The 18,775-nt window shown below is 43.4% G+C and overlaps 1 protein-coding gene across 8 annotated transcripts in view; it reads left to right on the top strand.

Moving 5' to 3' along the window:
* Nucleotides 1-18,775, top strand: part of Fat3 (FAT atypical cadherin 3) — a 576,218-nt gene that overhangs the window by 395,539 nt on the left and 161,904 nt on the right. For 7 of the 8 annotated variants that reach the window (XM_040735214.1, XM_040735213.1, XM_040735217.1 and 4 more), the window contains one exon: nt 14,432-14,493. In XM_040735214.1, the coding sequence (XP_040591148.1) occupies nt 14,432-14,493 (62 nt within the window). Of the gene's footprint in view, nt 1-14,431; nt 14,494-15,123; nt 16,195-18,775 lie in introns of those variants that run through there. The other variant, XM_040735219.1, reaches the window with a different exon arrangement.

Genomic DNA, 18,775 nt, shown 5'->3' with positions numbered 1-18,775 from the left:
ATTGTAGCAGCATTAAATAATCTCATTGGATGAATACAAAACCAGGAGTTAATTCCAGGGCATACAGCAAATTATCTGCCAATTACAGCCACAGTAGCGCTGTTCCAGCTCTCAGTGTTGTAAGTGGGTTGGAAATTCACCCTTGGGCTCTGGGCACACTCATTTGTTCAGAAGACATTGTATTTCCCAGAGTGTGACTTAAGACTTTTCTTCTCCCTAGCCAGACCCACAGAGTCAATGTCTGCTCCTCTCTGACACCTCTCCAGCTTTTCCAACTCTTACAGCCATTCTCTGACTTGACTGACAGTTCTCAAATGCCAGTTAATTTGCCCATTAGATAAGACACAGCTGATGAAAACCATAGCACACTCTTGCTGACTCTTGCAGACATTTTGGAAGGAATACTCTGAGGTTGATGTTTTCTTATATTTTGGGAAGTGAAATGTGAGCTGAATTCTATGATTGGCAGGCTAATAATCTCAGTTCATATGTGACATGTTCTTAGACAAGTAACATAATTTAGTTAAACAAAGAGCAAAAGCAAAATAAAAATACAATACATATTAGAAATTCAGAAGTATTGGCAATCTGCCACCCCCACTCTCGCCCCCCCACCCATTAACCTCATTAAAGGCATGGACTGCTGACTTTGAGGTGGGACAAAAACAACATGCTTTCTGTGAACCTGTAAGATTTCACACTGAAAGCCCAAAATAGTAATTATCACAGCACAGAGTTTGTTTGGAAGCTCCACACCGGGCACGATGCTTTTAAAAGCCATGGTATCAATGCTGAGTGAATGCTCTCACAATATAGACCAATACCTGCTTTGAATAGCAGACAGCGTGTATAGCTTACTCAAACACACTTGTATGCACAATGTGTTCAGTGGGGCTGGGGAATTGGCTCAGTCAATAAGCCCTTGCCCCACTTACAGAAGGATCTGAGTTCACTTCCCAGAATACACCTTAATATAGCCTGTCATGGTAGTTTGCACCTACAATCCCAGTTCTGGGCAAGCAGAGGCTAGCAGATCTCTGGACTCCACAGCCAGCCTCCTGGGAGAGTTTCAGACTGGAGAGACATGTTTCAAAAGATAAAGTAGAACTGATCAGAAGGCTCAGTGGGTCAGAGCATCTGCCTCCAAGTCTGATGCCCTGTGTCCTATGCTACTTTGTTTTATGTAAGAAGGAAATCTCAGGTGTTACCCCAAGTGGGGAAGAGGTTATTTGCTGCCCATAAAGCCATTGTTACTGTAGAGGGAAAAACTGGAACTAACATTTAAAGAGGCTCTTGTCCTCTGTGTTGACAAACGATGGTGCACCGAGTTCATTATTACAATGAATGGTACTGCCTCCCAAAGAAAAACAGTGACCTGCTGTTGCTTCAGGATTCCACTGAGGAGGGTACAAGAGCAGCGGGAAGTGGGAAGTCTAGGCCAGTTGAATGCTCAGCTGAGTCTTCCACCAAGTCTGAGTCCAATCCCTAGGGCCACATAGGGAGGAAAAACCAAGCCCTAAAGGAGCACATGGTTTCCACACAGTTCATTGGGAGACATGCACCCTGACACATTCATGATAAATAGTGTAGTGTGGTCTTTACAATTATAGAGGGAGGAAATGCAGAGTTCAGAGTATTTCAGGAAGTGTGTGTGACTTTACTGTTTTGGGCACACAGCTGTTGTTTTAACATGAAATCATGGAGCAGAAGCCAGGCTGGACAAACGCTAATGAACAGTTACGTAGGCTATTTGTGATTAGAACTTCAAAATGGCAGTTGTTAAAATCAAACGGCCTCACAAATTGTTTGTCTTGAAGCCATTAAATATTCTCCTGGGACCTTTTTGTCTGGTTAATCTACCAAGATGGCAGAAAGATAAACCCCAACCAGCCATGGAGCTGTCACGGATTCTCAGACAGGTGGCACAAAAAAGAGTGAAAGTTTACATGGCATATGTGAATTTAAACCAAAGGCTTGGATTATATGAAAAATGAACTGTAAATTGCATGTTTTTCCTCTTATCCTCTCTGTCTCTCTCTCATTACTAACAGGTTTCTGAAAACACGCAAAGCTTCTCATGAAAAGTAGTGTTTCTTAATTTGATTTCACGACGTTGCTACTAAGAGGTCCTGAATAATGTATAGAATGAAATGGTCTAAGAATTGTGTCTTCAAAGCACACGTGCATTTCCAGACTTTACACATTCTCTGAGTAATTTACACTTTATCCATCCTCTTGATTTTAGCTGTCACATGGAAACAGATGTGGGAAGAAATTATTTGCAGTGAAATAATTTCTTAGGGGAGTGCAGTGCCTGTTTTCACACCTCTGGAGTGAATTAAAGAATGTTCCATGATCTTCTGAACAAACAGGAGGGAACTTCATCTCTCTCGGTTGTCTGGTTACTGAATTCGCAGGCGTTGTCAGAGTGACCAAGCTGAGATAACAAGGACTCCTTCTGAGTGCAATGAGAAATAGCACCCTGTGCTCTTAAGGTTTTTAACACAAGGAAAATGTGTACTTTTTTAAGTTTAAAAGGCTATTTTTAAGTTTTTATATTTAAAACTGTATGTTGAGCTATCTTCCACCCCATGTTGCCTCCCGTTAGTATTCGTCTCTTCTGTTTCCCCAGACAATTTCATAACTGCTTTCCCATCACATACCACGTATGATGATTGTATGTCTCTATACAAAATCCAGGAAGCAAAGCAAGAGAAAGCATGTGTTACGTCTTTCTGGGCCTGGCTTAATTCTCTTCATATGATGGTTGCGGTTGCTTTAAGACAACACATTAGAGTAACATTGCACATAAATAATTTTTTTCAGCGTTGCTCATGTTAGCTAAGCTACACAGTCAACTGAGGTGTCTAACAGCAGAAGAATGGATATGAAGATTATGGTTTATATGCACAACGGGTTGGATTTTTTTCATTGATAAAGAAGAATGAAGTCATGGCATTTGTAGGACAGTCCATGCACTGCTTTTTATAGAAGCATATCTGCTTTCCTTCTTTCCATATAAAGATATTCAGTGTTTTTTTTTGGTGTGTGTGTGTGTGTGTGTGTGTGTATGTGTGTGTGTGTGTGTGTGTGGTGAGTGCAGGTTTGCATATACCATGAAACATGAGTAGAGATTAGAGGATAACTTTTTAAAACCCACTTCACCTCTTTCTTCCAGATTCTGTCCTAACCTCATTTCCAGGGTCTCTGAAATCTGGTAACTTTACTGACTACTAATGATCAGGTATAAGTGCACCTTACCCCCCTTAACTCTCCAACTGCACGTTACACCTGTGATCTTTCTTCAGGGAATCCCAAATTTCTTGGAGTACATATTGAATCACATGTTCTATTGAAGTGTTTCAGATGTGTGACCATCTTTCCCACTGGGCTCTCAGTCCTATGATCCAAATGTGGCCTTACTGTTGTACCTACTGGGTTCTCCCCATTGTACCTTGTTCAGACATTTATGTGGACAGAAGACACCTCCAGGAGGTGGTGGATGAACTTTTGCTAGGGAATCCATGGGGCCACCAGGAGCAAGGCAGGGTGAACTCTGCAATCTGGAAAGAAAGTGAAAACCGGAGTATTAAGCAACGACGTAGCCAAGATGAGCCTTAGCAAGACAGGCAGAAGCATACGTCAGATCAAAGTTGTCCTTTGATCTGAGAGTGCTCCTTTGCTGGGGGGATTTGGAACAGAATTCCATAGAGTTCAGATGAGAGCATACAGTGGACTACATCTCATGAACTGCTAATTATAGGCAGTATTGTTCATGGTGGAGAAACCAAATCTTCCGGGTAAGCAACATCTCAATTACCGTAACCCTCCCTGTCACTGAGAACATAGCAAACATTGACTTTCAGCCTTGACTGAACCTCAGAACAATGAAACCACTCAGGAAGTTCCAGAGACACCTTAGGCCTAGAATTCAACATATAACAGAATATACACAGCCTTTAGATACAGAACCTGATGTCAATATTGTATAAAAAACTCCCCAACTGCTTCCAGCATACAGCTGACCTTAAAACCCAGCAATGGTCTACATAAAAGAGCCCTTACTTCCTCATTGCCCCCCACCCCCCCACCCCACCCCCGGTAACAGTCCGTGCTAATCTATGTCACACTAGTCTTTGAGGATGCACACTCTCCTCTCAATGAGACGTAACAGAAAGTTCTTAACACTATGTCTTGGAGTAAGTTGCTTAAACAATAATCCACGGCTTCCTTGTCTTCCAGGGAACAGGCTGAGGAGTAGACATGACTTTGGTTCCACTAACATTTGAAACAGTAGGAGGAACTCTCTGTGGGATGCACAGGACAGGCCCATGGCTATCCTTCTGGTTGATAAAAATAATAACATCACCCACGCATTTCACAAGTGGAAGGGACCAAGCCAAGAATCTTTAATAGGTTTCTTAATTTAATAAGTTCCATTTTACAAAAATTTAGGAAGCTAACTAACTTGCCAAAAGGCATGCAGCTGCCTGGGCTCGACCTCAGGTGGGAAGCTAGACACACAGAGGCCAGGGCTGCTGCTGTTTGGTACACTGCTAGCAAGGCCTTCCAATACCTCCCACACCAGATTCTCCCTAGGGCCTTTCTATGTACCTGAATGTAGATTTCCAGCTATGCCTGCTTCTTTGTTTTCATCACACAGTATTTGGAATTATGCAAAAGCATCTTGGCAGAAAGATAAAGAAATGTATGCCATATCGCACATCTGAGTCCACGCACCAGTGATGTGTTAATGGCTCCTAAGGATGGCATCATTTCCTATGACATCCTTGATACTGGCTTGCCATCTGCAGCTTAATTTCTCTGAAGAAATCCAATAAGCATTCTAAGTACGGCAAAACAGCCTAGAGACATTTTCAGGTGCACAAATGCCTCCTCAACCTAGGCAGAATTGTGGAGCGGAGCCCAAGGGTTCTGCGTGATGAGGAGGATGCGGACCAGGAGATGAACTGTAAGAGGAAATGGACCTGGGAAGTATACAGGCACCCTGGCCAAGCCAGTTTTAGCCCTCTGTGTGTGCGCATGCGCACAGGTGTCTGTATACATGGTTTCAAGGCAGAAACACCAGCTGTGAGACAGAACTCTCTAGAGGAGGAATGCTGGAAAGCGCTTCCCCTTCAGAATTCCCACCATCACTCCTTTTCTTGCTGGTGATCCCTTAGTCATTGAGTCACCTGGATCCGGATGCCCTTTGCTTAGCCACTCTATAGCAAATGGTATTGTGACGGGGACGGGTTTGTCTGAGTCTCGGAATGCTCCCTCCAGATTATGGGCACATCTCCCTATCTATTAGGCATAAGGGGAATGTGGAGGACATGCGTGCACACCTATTTTTGTGTGTGGCAGCTACGGATTCCTCAATCCAAACGGGAAGGTGTCTCTCTCTGGCAGAGAGGAGCACTGAGACTTCTCTGCTGCAAAAGCAAGCTTGCAAAATGCCGCCCACTGGCTTGCACAGCCAGAAAATGAAGTGTATCTGTTACAGAGCCAGCCGCTGTGAACCGTGCTTGTGCCGCCGTGTCTCTGCACTTCTGTTTAAAACACACTCTCACTAGCAGCGTCTTAAGGCTTCTATTAACATCTTGTAAATTACTATTTATAAAGAAATGCATGTGTTGCAGGCTTAGGCTCTGTGGGTGTCCCTTGTCAAATTTTCTTAAGAAAATTTAATAGCAGCGCTTGTGTGCTCAATGGAGCAACTCCAGATCTTCACGCCTGACAAAGCAGCCCTTGCTTAAGAAGCACATCAAATAGGAACAGTTTCCATAATCCTTTTTAACCCCTTCATATAGGACCAGTTTCCATAATCCTTTTTAACCCCTTCATAACCCATCTTAACTCCCATCCTTTCTGCTTATTCTTTTCTTTATAAGAAACCATATACATATATATTCAAATCTAAGATTGCATATTACTTAGTTATTATATGTTTTATATTTCAAAGACGCTTTTATGCATATGTCTGTGTGACACGTGCGCATGCATGCCTGGTGCCTACGCATGCCAGAACGAATCATCAGATCTCCTGGAACAGAAGTTTGTGACCTCCATGTGGATTCTGGAAACCAAACCTGTGTCCTCTGCAAGAGTACCAAGTCCTCTTAACGTCTGAGCCACTCTCCAAAGCAGCTTGGTTTTGTTTGTTTGTTTTGGTTTTTAATATTTAAGGAGTCATGACACTTGATTTAATTTTACCTCTAAACTGGAAGTTTAATTTGCTCTGTGTCCATTTTATTTCTTTCCAAGTTCAACAAATGGCCTTATATCCAGATAAAAATACTCTGAGTGACATTTTAAATTTTCTTTGAGGATTTAAAGATGAGGAGGGAAAAGATTCTGCAAGTCAATCTCTTCCAGAAGGGGTGAGATGACAGCCACCAATGGGTAGGCTTTCCCACTGGGAGCACGCACTTACACTCTAAAGACCATTGCTGCGTTTTCCCTTTGGGAAACCCTGTGTGGCGGTGACTAATTTGAGGGGTTAGCAAATAAGAACAGAGCACAGCGCGCTTCTTGTCACTCAACACCTTTCTACAGGGCTGATTCACAGTCTGAGTGGACATGACCAGGAAAGGCTGGTGTGGAAGCAAGTGGTGGCTTGTCACATTCCTTTCACAGCCAGGAAGCAGAGAGGAGACCTCGGGGATAAATATGGCCTCTTGTCTCTCCTTCTCCTTTATTCCTTTTATCTTGTTTGGGACTGTGGCCCATGGGACAGTCCACCCACATATAGCCTTGGTTTCCCCCACTAAAACCTCCCTGGAAATACTCTCACAGACACATTAGAGTTGTATCTTCCAGATAACTCTAAATCCAGTCAAGCTGACAATGAAGATCAGTCATCCCAAGTTGCCTATCCTTTGTTAACCTGAGATTTAAGCATATCACGTAGAATCAAAACCAAACCAAACAAACAAACAAAAAAACACTTTCTCCATTAGGTAACCCCCCAAGCTCATAAGCATTTCATAATTTATCTCCAAGAGTCCTCTAAAGCTTAACAGTTCAAATATTGCCCAAAAGCCTCAATCCCAATGCCTCTTCTGGGACTCAAGATAATATCTTAACTGTTGGGCCATGCAAAATAAAATTCAAGTTGAATACTTGCAACATGCACTAGAACAAAGCAAACGTTCCTATTCTAAGAGTAAGGAATGAGCAAGAAAGAGCCAAGGCAAGGCTGATACCTGGCAGGGCAAGTATGAATTCCTGTAGCCCTGGGACTCTTGGTGGTGTCACCTGAGTTCCCAGGCTTGGTAGCCCTCCCCCTTCACTTCTGTTGCTCCAACACACAAGCAGACTATTCCTGATGGCTGGAATTTTCCTTAGAAGGTGCTCCACAGCCGTGGCATGTCCAGCATCTCCACTAGGCTTCACTGTACAACTTCATGCCGCAGTCATTCTGGGCTTGCTTTCCGGGCATCCGCCCCTGCCACACCATGCCTGGCCCCAATAGCATTCTGGCCTTTCATGTAGGCCTTCATGACATTGGAATATTTGAATTTTGCATGTCTGCAAACCCAGTAAGAGGTGGACAAGACAGTCATTTTCTGTTAACAGTGTAAATTGTGGTCTGGTCTCATCACAGTTGTACTGACCCCTGTGTACCTAGGTAACTGTATCTTAGGACACCCTTACTAGTATGATTGTTTTCAAGCAGGGACTCACCCCCACCCCCTGCCAATTGCATTACCAATTCAAATTTGCTCTCCTTTCTAGCAAATTGCCATTTTTACAAGTTGGAGCCTTTGTTGATTAGGATCTTATCCTTAAGGTACCTTTCCTATTGTCCCAGTAAGAGAACAGATTTTTCTCTTTAATGACACTAATCTTAACAATAGTAGTAACTTTCTCCACAATTACCTTGCCTGCTTCTTTAAATTTATCCATGGCCTTTTCCTAACCAAAGTGCATACTTCTTACATCTTACCGTCTGACTTCAGAGGTAACTATGTTCAGCAGTCAATAACCATGACCCGACACAGCCTGCCTGTTATATTGTCTTGAAATTTCTTCTGCAAAAATGTAAGCGCATTTTCCTTTGTTCTTGCTTGAACTTGCAAAACATGAGCAGTATGTTTTCAAATTCTTTGTCAGAATGTAACATGAATAATCTCTAGACCAATTCTCCAGCGTCCCTTCTAATACTGCATGAGCACAGTGTTTACTGCCTGCCAATCTGTTTTCTGATTTTTCATACTCGCACCAGAATGGCTCGTTAAACTCTGCTTACAACAGTCTTGGGCATCTCTAGCCCATAAGTCCAAACTCGTCCATATTTCTCCTATGAAGTAGTTCAAATTCCTGTGAACTTCATAGTCATATTATCACAGAGACAATCTCACTTCATGGTAGCAGTTTTCAGTAGGTTTGTTGCTTCCATAAAATGTCTGCCAAGAGCAACTTAAAGAAGAAAGGGTGGGATGGGCTCATATAAGGGGACACAGTCCATCATGGTGGGGGAGGCATGGTAATGGCAGTGTGAGGTAGCTGGTCCTATTGTGCCTACAGTCAAGAAACATTCTCCTTTACCCCCTTTTATCTGGCCGAGGATCACATCTTATGTAGTAGTTCCTCCAGATCCAGATATTCCTTCCCCCAAGCCTCTCTAGAAACACCCTCACAGTCATACCCAGAAATGCGGCTCCTAGCTGATTCTAAATCCAGTCAAGTGGACAGGGAAGATTAACCATCGTGACAGTCTAGCTTAGTTTTTTGGAACTTCAGAAGAGAAGAAAAATAAACTTGAAGTGAAAACAACTACCAGTTCTGCTTAAAAGGCAGACCTGGGACTGGGTGGGGTGGGGTGGTGTCTCAGTAAATAAAACACTTTCTGCTCGAGCTTGGAACTTGAGCATGCACACATGAAGTTGGGATGCAGCATGTGCCTGTGACCCCAGTACTGGAGAGGTAGAGACAGGTAGAACCTGGAGCTCAAGGGGCAACCAGTCTAGCCAGTGAGTAAGCTCTATGTTTATGGAGATGTCCTGTCTCAAAAACCAAGGTAGAGAATAATAGAGGAAAATTCCCAGCATCGATATCTGGACTGCACATATGCACACACAAGTGCGCACATGGGAGCACATACTTAGATTGCATAGAATCTGATTTATTGTGGGATCCTGCAAGACTATGTATGTGGATTTTTAGGACAGCACCTGTTGCATGGCATATATTGGCTATTACTACATTATTATTCCTGTACAATTCTCCATGAATTACCTAGAAATCAGGATGTGGGGAAATGTGGAAAGGTCCCAGGATCAATGAGCACAAGATCAAAGATAAACTGCTTTAGGCAGGGGGTGAAACCCAGAGTTTAGTATTAAGGAGGGAGGAAGGAGGATAGGAGGAAGAAAAGAGGGAGGGAAGTAATTAAGCAATAGTCTAAAGAAATTTAAGGGGCATTCAGGTACTTCAATCCCCGTGTGTTGTTGAGACCGCGTTGAATGAAACAACAGCACTAAGTATTCTGGAAGACCAACTTGCTTTACTCTCATCCCCCCTCGGAACAATTTCATCTAAAGACATTGCACAATTTCTTTATTAAGCATCAAGAGTGCCGGGTGAATAATAGCCATTCACTGTCCCTTTGCTTGTGTCCTATTATAGAAAACTCCAACAGAAACACTCTGGGTGCCCTTAGAACAGCATTTATGCATCCAGCAAATGAGATAAGCACTTGACCTGGGTACTTGGGCTGGGAGAATCACCTTAGGTCTCTGGTTTCTTGGACTGCAGTCTCAAGAGGGATCCAGAAATAAGCTTCCTGTAGCTATGTGTAGGAGGAAAGGACCATGAAGATTGCACAGGAAAAGAAATATGTGCGGAAGAGTTCAGAGTGCTGGGCACGGACATAGGAAATTAGCTGCGAAACACAAAATGTTGTAAGGGTAGCACTAATTCTAGTTAGATGTTTTCACAGCAAGCCCGGCATCCTGCCCTCTAAGGGGAACTATGCTGAGCCAGCCAAGACCTGCACTCTTTCAACATAAATGTGAATGTCCTGTTAGACTTTACACAGCTGTGACCCAAGACACCCACAGGGAGAGAGGCTGGGGCGGGGGATAGGGCATGGCACATTCTTATATGTGTCATCCCTCTGACCAAGCTACTTAGAGCATCATCAGTCCTTTTAAATAGGCAGCCACATTGTTTAAGTCTGCGTCTAAGAGTTTGTTAGAGTCTCCTGCCCCCTCAATGACAAAGTCGAGACAGCTTTTTTTTTTAAGCAATTGCCCTGTTCCTGTCATTTACCACCTTACTAAATATCATTTATCTACGGTTCTCATCTTTCCCTCTCCTAATTAAAAGTTTGCACAAGGAATCATGAAATTATGTGGTTGTCTTTATAGCCCAATCACACTCCAAAGTGGGCCTCTGGTTTATTTTGGAAATTCCATTTCATCATTAAGTCTCCAAGTGTAGGTAACCCATGTGTCTACATGTCGTATGCCGTGTCCACACCTATCTCCTACACAGGTTTCAGAAGGGGATCCCCTTCCTCATGAGGGAGTCAGTGTGGTCAAAGGGAGCCTTGCTCCATTTTAAGGCCCGGTGCATCTGTGTACAACACAACTGTGGAAATGAAGCTGGTCTTTTTGGCAAATTTCTCCATCTGTGAGTGGTGACTCCCTGAGTTCCTTCCTGACCATAGACAACAGCCAAGCTTCCGAGATCTTGCTCTTCATCCCATGCATGTTACCCTTTCTGGGTTTTCTCAGAACTGAACACATAACAAGGCTGATTTCCAATGCAAATAACCCTGAATTATCACTCTAGCACTGCCTGTCCCCAAAGTTCACTATTTCTTGGTTCTAGATTCCTATAGACAAACCTGGTAACTCTGTTCATTCATTAAAACCCAACTTAACACTGAATGCTAAGCTCATTCATTCATTCATTAAGAATCCTCACTTCTACAAGGATAACCCAAACTAAGAATCAATCAATAGTGGAGAGGCTACCTTAAATGCTTTGTCCCTATAATGAGACTGATGACTAACTTACATGCCATCCTACAGCCTTCATCCAGTAGCCAATGGAAGTAGAGACAGACACTCACAGCTAAACACTGAACTGAACTCCTGGAATCCAGTTGCAGAGAGGGAGGAGTGATGGGCACCGGGGTCAAGACCTGGCTGGTGAAACCCACAGAAACAACTGGCCTGATCAAGGGGGAGCCCACGGACCCCAGACTGACAGCTGGGAAACCAGCATAGGACCGACCCAGACCCCCTGAATGTGGATGTCAGTTAGGAGGTCTGGGCAGTCTATGTGGCCTGTGGTAGTGGATCAGTATTTATCCCTAGTGTACGAATGTTCTTGGGAGCCCATTCCACCTAGAGGGATACTCTCTCAACCTAGACACATGGGGGAGGGCCTAGTCCCTGCTCCAAGTGATGTGACAGACTTTGAAGATCCCCCATGGAAGGCCTCACCCTCTCTGGGGAACAGAAAGGGGATGGAAAAGGGGTTGATAGGGGGCAGGGGAGGAGGGGAGGGAGAGGGAACTGGGATTGGCATGTAAAACAAGATTGTTTCTAACTTAAATAAAAAAAATGAATCCTTACTTCAAAATATGAAGATTTATTAAAACCTTAAAGGCAAAGTTTACCATTTCCCACAGATTTTTGATCACTTTGTTTATACATAACTCATACAAAATAACATCTCCCCACAAAAGTATGCAATCCAGCAGTTTTCAGAGTATACTACAAACTATAGAAACATCACCTTAATAATATGTAGAGTACTGTCATTGCTGTCAAAATAAACCATATACCTACAGGTAGGTAGACTCTCACTATCCCCACCCAGCCTCATTGGCTTGTCCAGTTATTTCTACTCCTTCTGTCCCTTGTTTTGCATCTGAGAACACACAGGGGTGGGGGGCGTGGAAGCCCAGAGTACTGTGGTGTGCCAGGATTTTCCTACAGCTTCCTTCCAGGAGCAGTAACTGCTTGACTTCCCAGCTCCAGCTCACTGCTGAGTAAAGTATTTCAAGTCTCCTCCTCTGTGAGCTGATAAACTCACTCATGAAGGATGCAGATGGGAGACACCCGGCTGCTCTCTCAGACCCATGTGAGCATTGTAAAAAATATGCAAATTTACTGAAGACTTCCCCTAACATTCTCAGAGAGAAAGCTACCTGCTGCCCTGCGAGTTCTTGTTGACTGAGCCGAGGCTGAGGATGTCCTGGTGACGTTCAGTTCAGCAGAAGCCAGTGGCACCTGCTCTTTTTTTGTTTTGTTTTGTTTTCTGTGAAAGAGCCACAGATGGTGCTGTACAAAGCAGAATTCTTCCTCCATCCACCGCATGTTTATAGCCTTCTTACAGCAAGTGTGTGTGTCGCATTCCCATTGTGTCCTCTAACATAGGTCTCCCTCTGAGGAAGCTGGAAGAAAGCCTCTCTCACTCTGCATGAAAACTGCTCTCATTTACTTCAGAAGAGCCCCCATGACATTTGACCTTGTCAGATAGGTCCAGAACTGAAGAGTGTGAGTTAGTTAGACCACACAGACCCTTGGCCAATTCCAACCCAGGGCCAGCCTTTTTTTTTCCCCCTTTCCTGTTCCAGAAGCTTCTATGATGTGGCTGAGCAGGCAGAAAGATGACTGTCAATGAAAAGTGTTATTGAGATCCAGCAGAGAAGAGTCAAATTGGATGGCTCCTTGTTCTTAGATGATGAGGTCATCCGAGGTCCTCATGCCCAGGCAGTCACACAGGAAACAAGAGATGAAGTGGAGTGATAAATCCATGTTCTTGAACTTTCATGGAGTATTGCAATGGGGAAGAGGAAAGGGAGTCATTGACCCTACCTCTCAGCACTACTGGGACAGTTCTGTAGGTGCCCTGCTCCACATACAAAGCAAATCCAAAGGCAGTAGTGGAGTCCTCTCTGTTATTCCAGGTAAGCAGCAAGATGGGTAAATGCATTGGAAGCAAATGGCAGGGCCTTTCCGTCACGGCGCGTCCATGTGTCCACTGGAAAATCACAGACTTGAGAACAAAGACTTGTAATGAAGACAGGGGGAGGGTACTGTTGGCATGTGGCATACCAGACCAGCAAACACCTGAGTCAAATCTGAAAAGCCTGTGGGTACAACTAGTTGAAAATAGTGCGTTACACACTAGCAAATTTGCTAAGAATGTGAATTTCAAGTGTTCTCAGCACAAAATAAGTACTTTATATGATTGCTATGTAAGTTCATTTAGTAAACTTCCCACATGTCATTTATGAATCATCACATCACCCTGGACTCCATTAAAATATATTATTATAGTCAACCAACAGCAAAAAAAAAAAGAAAGAAAGAAAGAAAAGAAAAATCTAGGGTGAGCCATACAAATGAGTTCTGGGTGTAAATCAAGCATAGGTTGTGTTCTGCTTCAGCATGCCAGGGTGACGGGAGTGTCCCAGCTTGTAGAGGGCTGTGGTACTCTAACTGAGATATTATTTTAGACGTCACCAAGGCAGCATTTCCTATGGCCGCTTGTTTCTCTAGAACCCATGTCCTCCCATCCATCCATCTACAGCTCAGCAGCCTGAGGTCAAGAACTTCCCTGTAGACCCCAAAAACCTTCCCCGTGTGTAGTTTGGTTTGTTTGTTTTGTTTTGTTTTGCTTTGCTCTCCTTATTAATCGGCATTCACCATGAAACCACTGATGTTTTCTTCAGAGATATTATAGCAGAGAAATAGAAAATAAGTTTGGATTCCTAATTGCCACTTCACAAGAAGAATAATAAACTGAGCAAAAGACAAACTTGTGCAATGAACCAAGAGGTCTGTCTTCTCATTTCCTTTGTCTTTAGAGACATTGGGAGAAGACATCGATCCTTCCACTTGGGATCTCAGTATAAAGATCCAAATGTGTAAAACAGAATGATAAAATTATAGTGAGCTGTTTGTTGTGAGAGTTACTTAATTTGGGACAATTATGTGTACAAGTGTAGCTATTGCAGAAATTGCCTCCTTGGAATGTATAGTCAAAATTATGTAAGCATATAAAATTAAATAAGGAAAAAAGTGATCTCTCATAGATGGACTCTAATCAATGTCAACTACCTACTAACAACTTAAGAACCTTTGATTCGACTCTTAAAGAACTACAGTCGTAGATAAATGAATCTCTGAGCTGCCTCATATTAGAAAAACAATGTTTCTTAGGATTTTTTGCACTCTTCCTGGACAGCAATGGTTCTTCTGCGTTAAGCAGCACTGAGGTCGTGTCCCACAGTTTCTTAGTATATTTGATTTTGCTTTAAGAAAAAGTCTGAGCATCCCTGGGAAGTGGAGGGGTGCTATTCTCCATCATTTTTGCTTTCCCTTTAACTGGTCTTTTTGCCATATTCAATGAGCTACTTGCCCCAGATATTTAAAAGTCAAATATTCTCATTTCTACACAGGTCTGATTACCACGACTTCAAGGAAATTGGATCGAGAGCAGCAGGCGGAACATTTTCTGGAGGTAAGCGCACAGAGAGAAGCAGCCCTCATTAAAATTGACTTTCACTAAACTTCCCTAACCTTCACCACAAGCAAGAACCTTAACACATCTAAGCAGTGGGTTTCCAAGGCACATGCTCCTCCTGGCCTGATTGATTCTGAACTCAGAGGTTTCCAGTGAAGCCTTATCCAAGCACTGCTGCGAGCCCAGCAGGGCTTGCAGAGAGCACTTAGCCTGTTAAGGACAGGCAGGTGCCTGCACATCTCTGCCTGGACTTCGGACTGCTATCAGTAATCAGAGAAGAACATTTTGGAGCAGAGCCCCTCGGGCCTCGGCTCCTGACGCGTACAGAGAGGGAAAGAAAGTAGCTACATTACAGTTAGACTGAGGCATGTCATTTGGGAGGGTGCTGCTCACCTCGTTTCTTCCTGGGGAGAGGGCTGAGGATGAGAAGTGTATCTTGATTCAAAGCCCAAGATGACTGGTCCTAAAACTGTAAAACCCACATCCATAATTGATTAAGACAGGGGCAGTCGCAATGGAAAGTCTAGGAGCATTGCTTCTGAGGGAAGAGGGTGATTAAAAGACAGTATAAGGCAACAGATGAGAAAACAGAAATGAGAGATCTCTGTGGATCTTTTACATTTCCAGGATCTTTACTGGGAACCTTGAAAGAGTTTTATAGCACCATGACTGAAGTGTGGCAGTGTGATATGGAATGGAAGATGATGCTCAGATATGAAGGCATTTCAGAGCTGATAATGTGCACGCTTTTGACATGTTCCTTTTATCCCTAATACTTGCTCACATGTACCACACCTACACACACACACACACACACACACACACACACACACACGCCTACATGCCTAGACACGTTTATACACAACTGTATACCTACATATCTGCATATACATCTACATGCCTAGAGACATTTGAACACTCTACACATATACCTGCATACCCCTAAACAAATACACACATACTGCACACACGCAGCTCTCCAATCTCATACAGGAACCTCTTTGGAGTCCTCCTTTATTTGTTCACCATGAAGGAGGTATGTAAGGAACAATGGGCATTTAAGTGTTCTGCCTTGTGTAGGTAGTCTAAAGCTTTCATCATGCTATGTAATTAATCACCCTCGACTTCTGTTTCCTTCCCCTGAAGTATTACAGAGCATGCATAGCACTTATACCTTACAGGGACACTGTTAGTATCAAACCTTATATTCTATAGCAAAGTCTTTTTCAGAACTCCAAGTCCCATGCATAAAAGAATGTTGCTATTACAGCATAACCGTGTGATTATCTGTTCAAAACACCACCTTTATCCAATAAAGATAAGCAAAAATAATTACAATAATTCTTTCCCCCAAATCCTATTAATGGGCTGAAATTCCAACTGCTCTAGATTGGTGTTGCAAATGTTGTTTTGTGTGTTTCTCTACTTTCCAGAGGGAGCCCAGGAGCCCTGGAAAGGGGCTGTGTTATGAGGTATCTAACCATGGTACCTCCCAGAAGGAGGAAAGAAGACAGCACTCCATTAGGTGGAGTCCATGGCATCCTAGGGAGAGAGGGTATGGCACAGAGCAGGGATGATGATGTGCCGGAGAGAAGTGATTTAAGGTTGTTTGGGGTCAGTAGGCTTTGCTTCCCATGCTCATCCTTGGTGCTTCTGGACTCTTCAGAGACTTAGCTAAGTTTGGAGTAACAGGGTGGTGCATTGAAGTGACAGAGCTTGGGGTCTAGAGTCTAATTACTCAGTATGATGTAAAATCAACCAGAGGTAAGGTATCATAGAAACTAATGTCACCAAGTTGTTGCATGATTACAGTGTATGTGAGCTCCTTGGTCTAGTAATTGACAATGAGTAAGGGTTGAGGAAACTTAATGTAGTTATTGAGGTCTTAGAACCCTCAGCTTTAAACTTCATCTCATTCCTACGGTAAAAAAAAAAATCAGCAGTCCTGGGCAACTGAAATGCAGCCTTGTCTCTGCCGGAGACTTGGCACTACCCAGTCTCCCTACAGACTGAGGGCAAGAATGATTAGCTATGTAATCATCAAAGGGAGCAGCCACTAAAAAGATACCAAGGGAATACAAGGATGCATGGGGGATGGGCTGAGTAGGAAGCCCTATTTAAAGAGGTGACATTTGATGGCTTGGGTCAGAGATTTCTGTCCAAGAAACAGAAAATAGAGGAGAGTATCAACACGGATCAGGGACAGAAGATGAGATGATGGAAAGTCAAAGAGAAAAGCAGCAGATCGATACAGTAAGAATCCCATACTTTTCCCTGTGTGGAACAGACAGCTATTAGCCTATTGACAAGGTGATTACAGAGTCAACCTAGAGCAGGGCAGCAGGGACAAGGGAAGACTATGGGAAGTTTTAGTGAGACCCAGGTAGGACACTGTCGCCTAGAGGAGAGTGAGGACACTGTAGATCAAGAAGGGAATTATCTACTCCAGACCCCATCAGGGATCCAGGGACAGGCAAGAGGTTGACTGTCTGAAGTTTCCACAATTGAGAACTTAAGGGCTCTGGGTCATCTGATTGCCATCCAAGTTCTGTGATACACTGTCCTCAAGAATCTGCTGAGACTCACAAGCCAGTTGTGTCTTTCTCTCCTCTTTCTTCTTTCTCTCTCTACTCTCCCCATCTCTGCTTCACCTCTTCCTCCCTCTCTCTTCTTCCTCTTCAAATCATTCTCTTGCCCTCATCCTTTAATTTGTATATGTTAGAGTCATGGTGTTTTTATTTTGTGTGACATCACAGGAGAGTTTGAATATAACCATTTATATTTTAATTGATCATGGAAGGACTAGTATAACTAATATTAAGTCATACTAACTATATATTAACTAATACAGCTAATAATTATAACTAATAGTCCTGCAAAAAATAACTCTTGGTAGTGCGGACTAGAGTTCTCCACTGTATGCGTACTTTTGTAGGTGCCAATTCATTTGGAGAGTCCTGAGTGTGGTAATTAGCCTCTGGAGGAGTTTAATTGCCCAGGTAGCACTATGATCCTCTCATGCTCATAGTAACCTCTAGACTGGTTCATAATTTGCCTTTCCAAAAAAATGAAGTTGACTTTTCTTGAAAGATCCTTTTAGAAACCAATAGGGCACATACACCCTGTAAAAGAAACCCAGAAATCCATGGATGGTTGGTTGTTGGTTTCTGTCCCCATGATAGAAGATAGGTTAGTAATACTTTGATTACAGATGCCTACTTTTACTGTGTGAGAGGTACATGGACTTGTGACTCTGTAGAGAAGTCTCCTTAACCCGTGCTGTCATAACTGTTTTGATGCACACCTGTGACCCATTACTCAGGAGGCTGAGGCAGATGAACCACCGTTCTGACTAGTTTAGTCTACACAGTGAGACTGTCTCTCAAACAAGCAGCCTGGGGGTATCAGAGGATGCTGGCTATTCCCAGCATCCAGAGACCTTACCAGTGCAGGAAGAGCAGCAAGGAAGGCAGATAGACTTGAATGTACAGCGCATGCCTCCTCGGTGGTTTCTAAGTGCTAATTCTCCCTTACCTTGGAAGTCACTTATGTGAAGATATTCTGCTGCTCTTCTCCCACCTCCACAGGTACAAAAAAGGTTTTATAGTTCATGTATTCAAAGTTTATACATTCTTGACAGGCAGCTGTGGCTGTAGTGCGGGAGGCCAGTTCCCACACCCGCAGACAGTGTTGGAAATGGACACGTCAATTAGTGAATACGCATCATGGCTTGGTAGCTTTATCTTTGGTGCAGATTACTCCATTTTCAGAGACGTCAGCTATGACATAAGGACTAAAGGTACTAGCTCTTTCTAGTAGTATAATCATGAATGCAGACTGGCTTGTCTACTATCAGATGATGAAGCGCCCAAAGGCATGAAACTCCATTTCTTGAGGTATTGAATCAAGGCCATGTGGGGAAGGCCGGTGCTCATTTCAGAAGTACTTGAATCTGGTAGAGACTCTCAGAGCTCAGATGCAATCTGGGATCTCTCTAGACCCCACATTCCTCCTTTGTAAAGGGGCGTACCATTCCCTGCCTCTTAGTGAATGTAAAGAGTAGATGAAATGACACCTGAGAGGTTCACAGGTTTAGGATGTTAGGGAATGTGTATGAACAATGAAGATCTGGTCAGTAGACTGGCTTTCTTGCCTCTGGGCTCTACACCTGGGAAACTCTGAATGCAGTGTGTATGACATGACTGGTGTCACCTTAGAGATACAGTGTTGGGGGCACTGTCACAGGAAGGAGTGTGAGCTTAGAGACAGAAGCCAACAG

This window comes from Mesocricetus auratus, unplaced genomic scaffold, assembly GCF_017639785.1.
Source record: "Mesocricetus auratus isolate SY011 unplaced genomic scaffold, BCM_Maur_2.0 Super-Scaffold_100044, whole genome shotgun sequence".
Taxonomy (NCBI): domain Eukaryota; kingdom Metazoa; phylum Chordata; class Mammalia; order Rodentia; family Cricetidae; genus Mesocricetus; species Mesocricetus auratus.
This window is presented reverse-complemented; position numbering and strand designations above follow the sequence as displayed.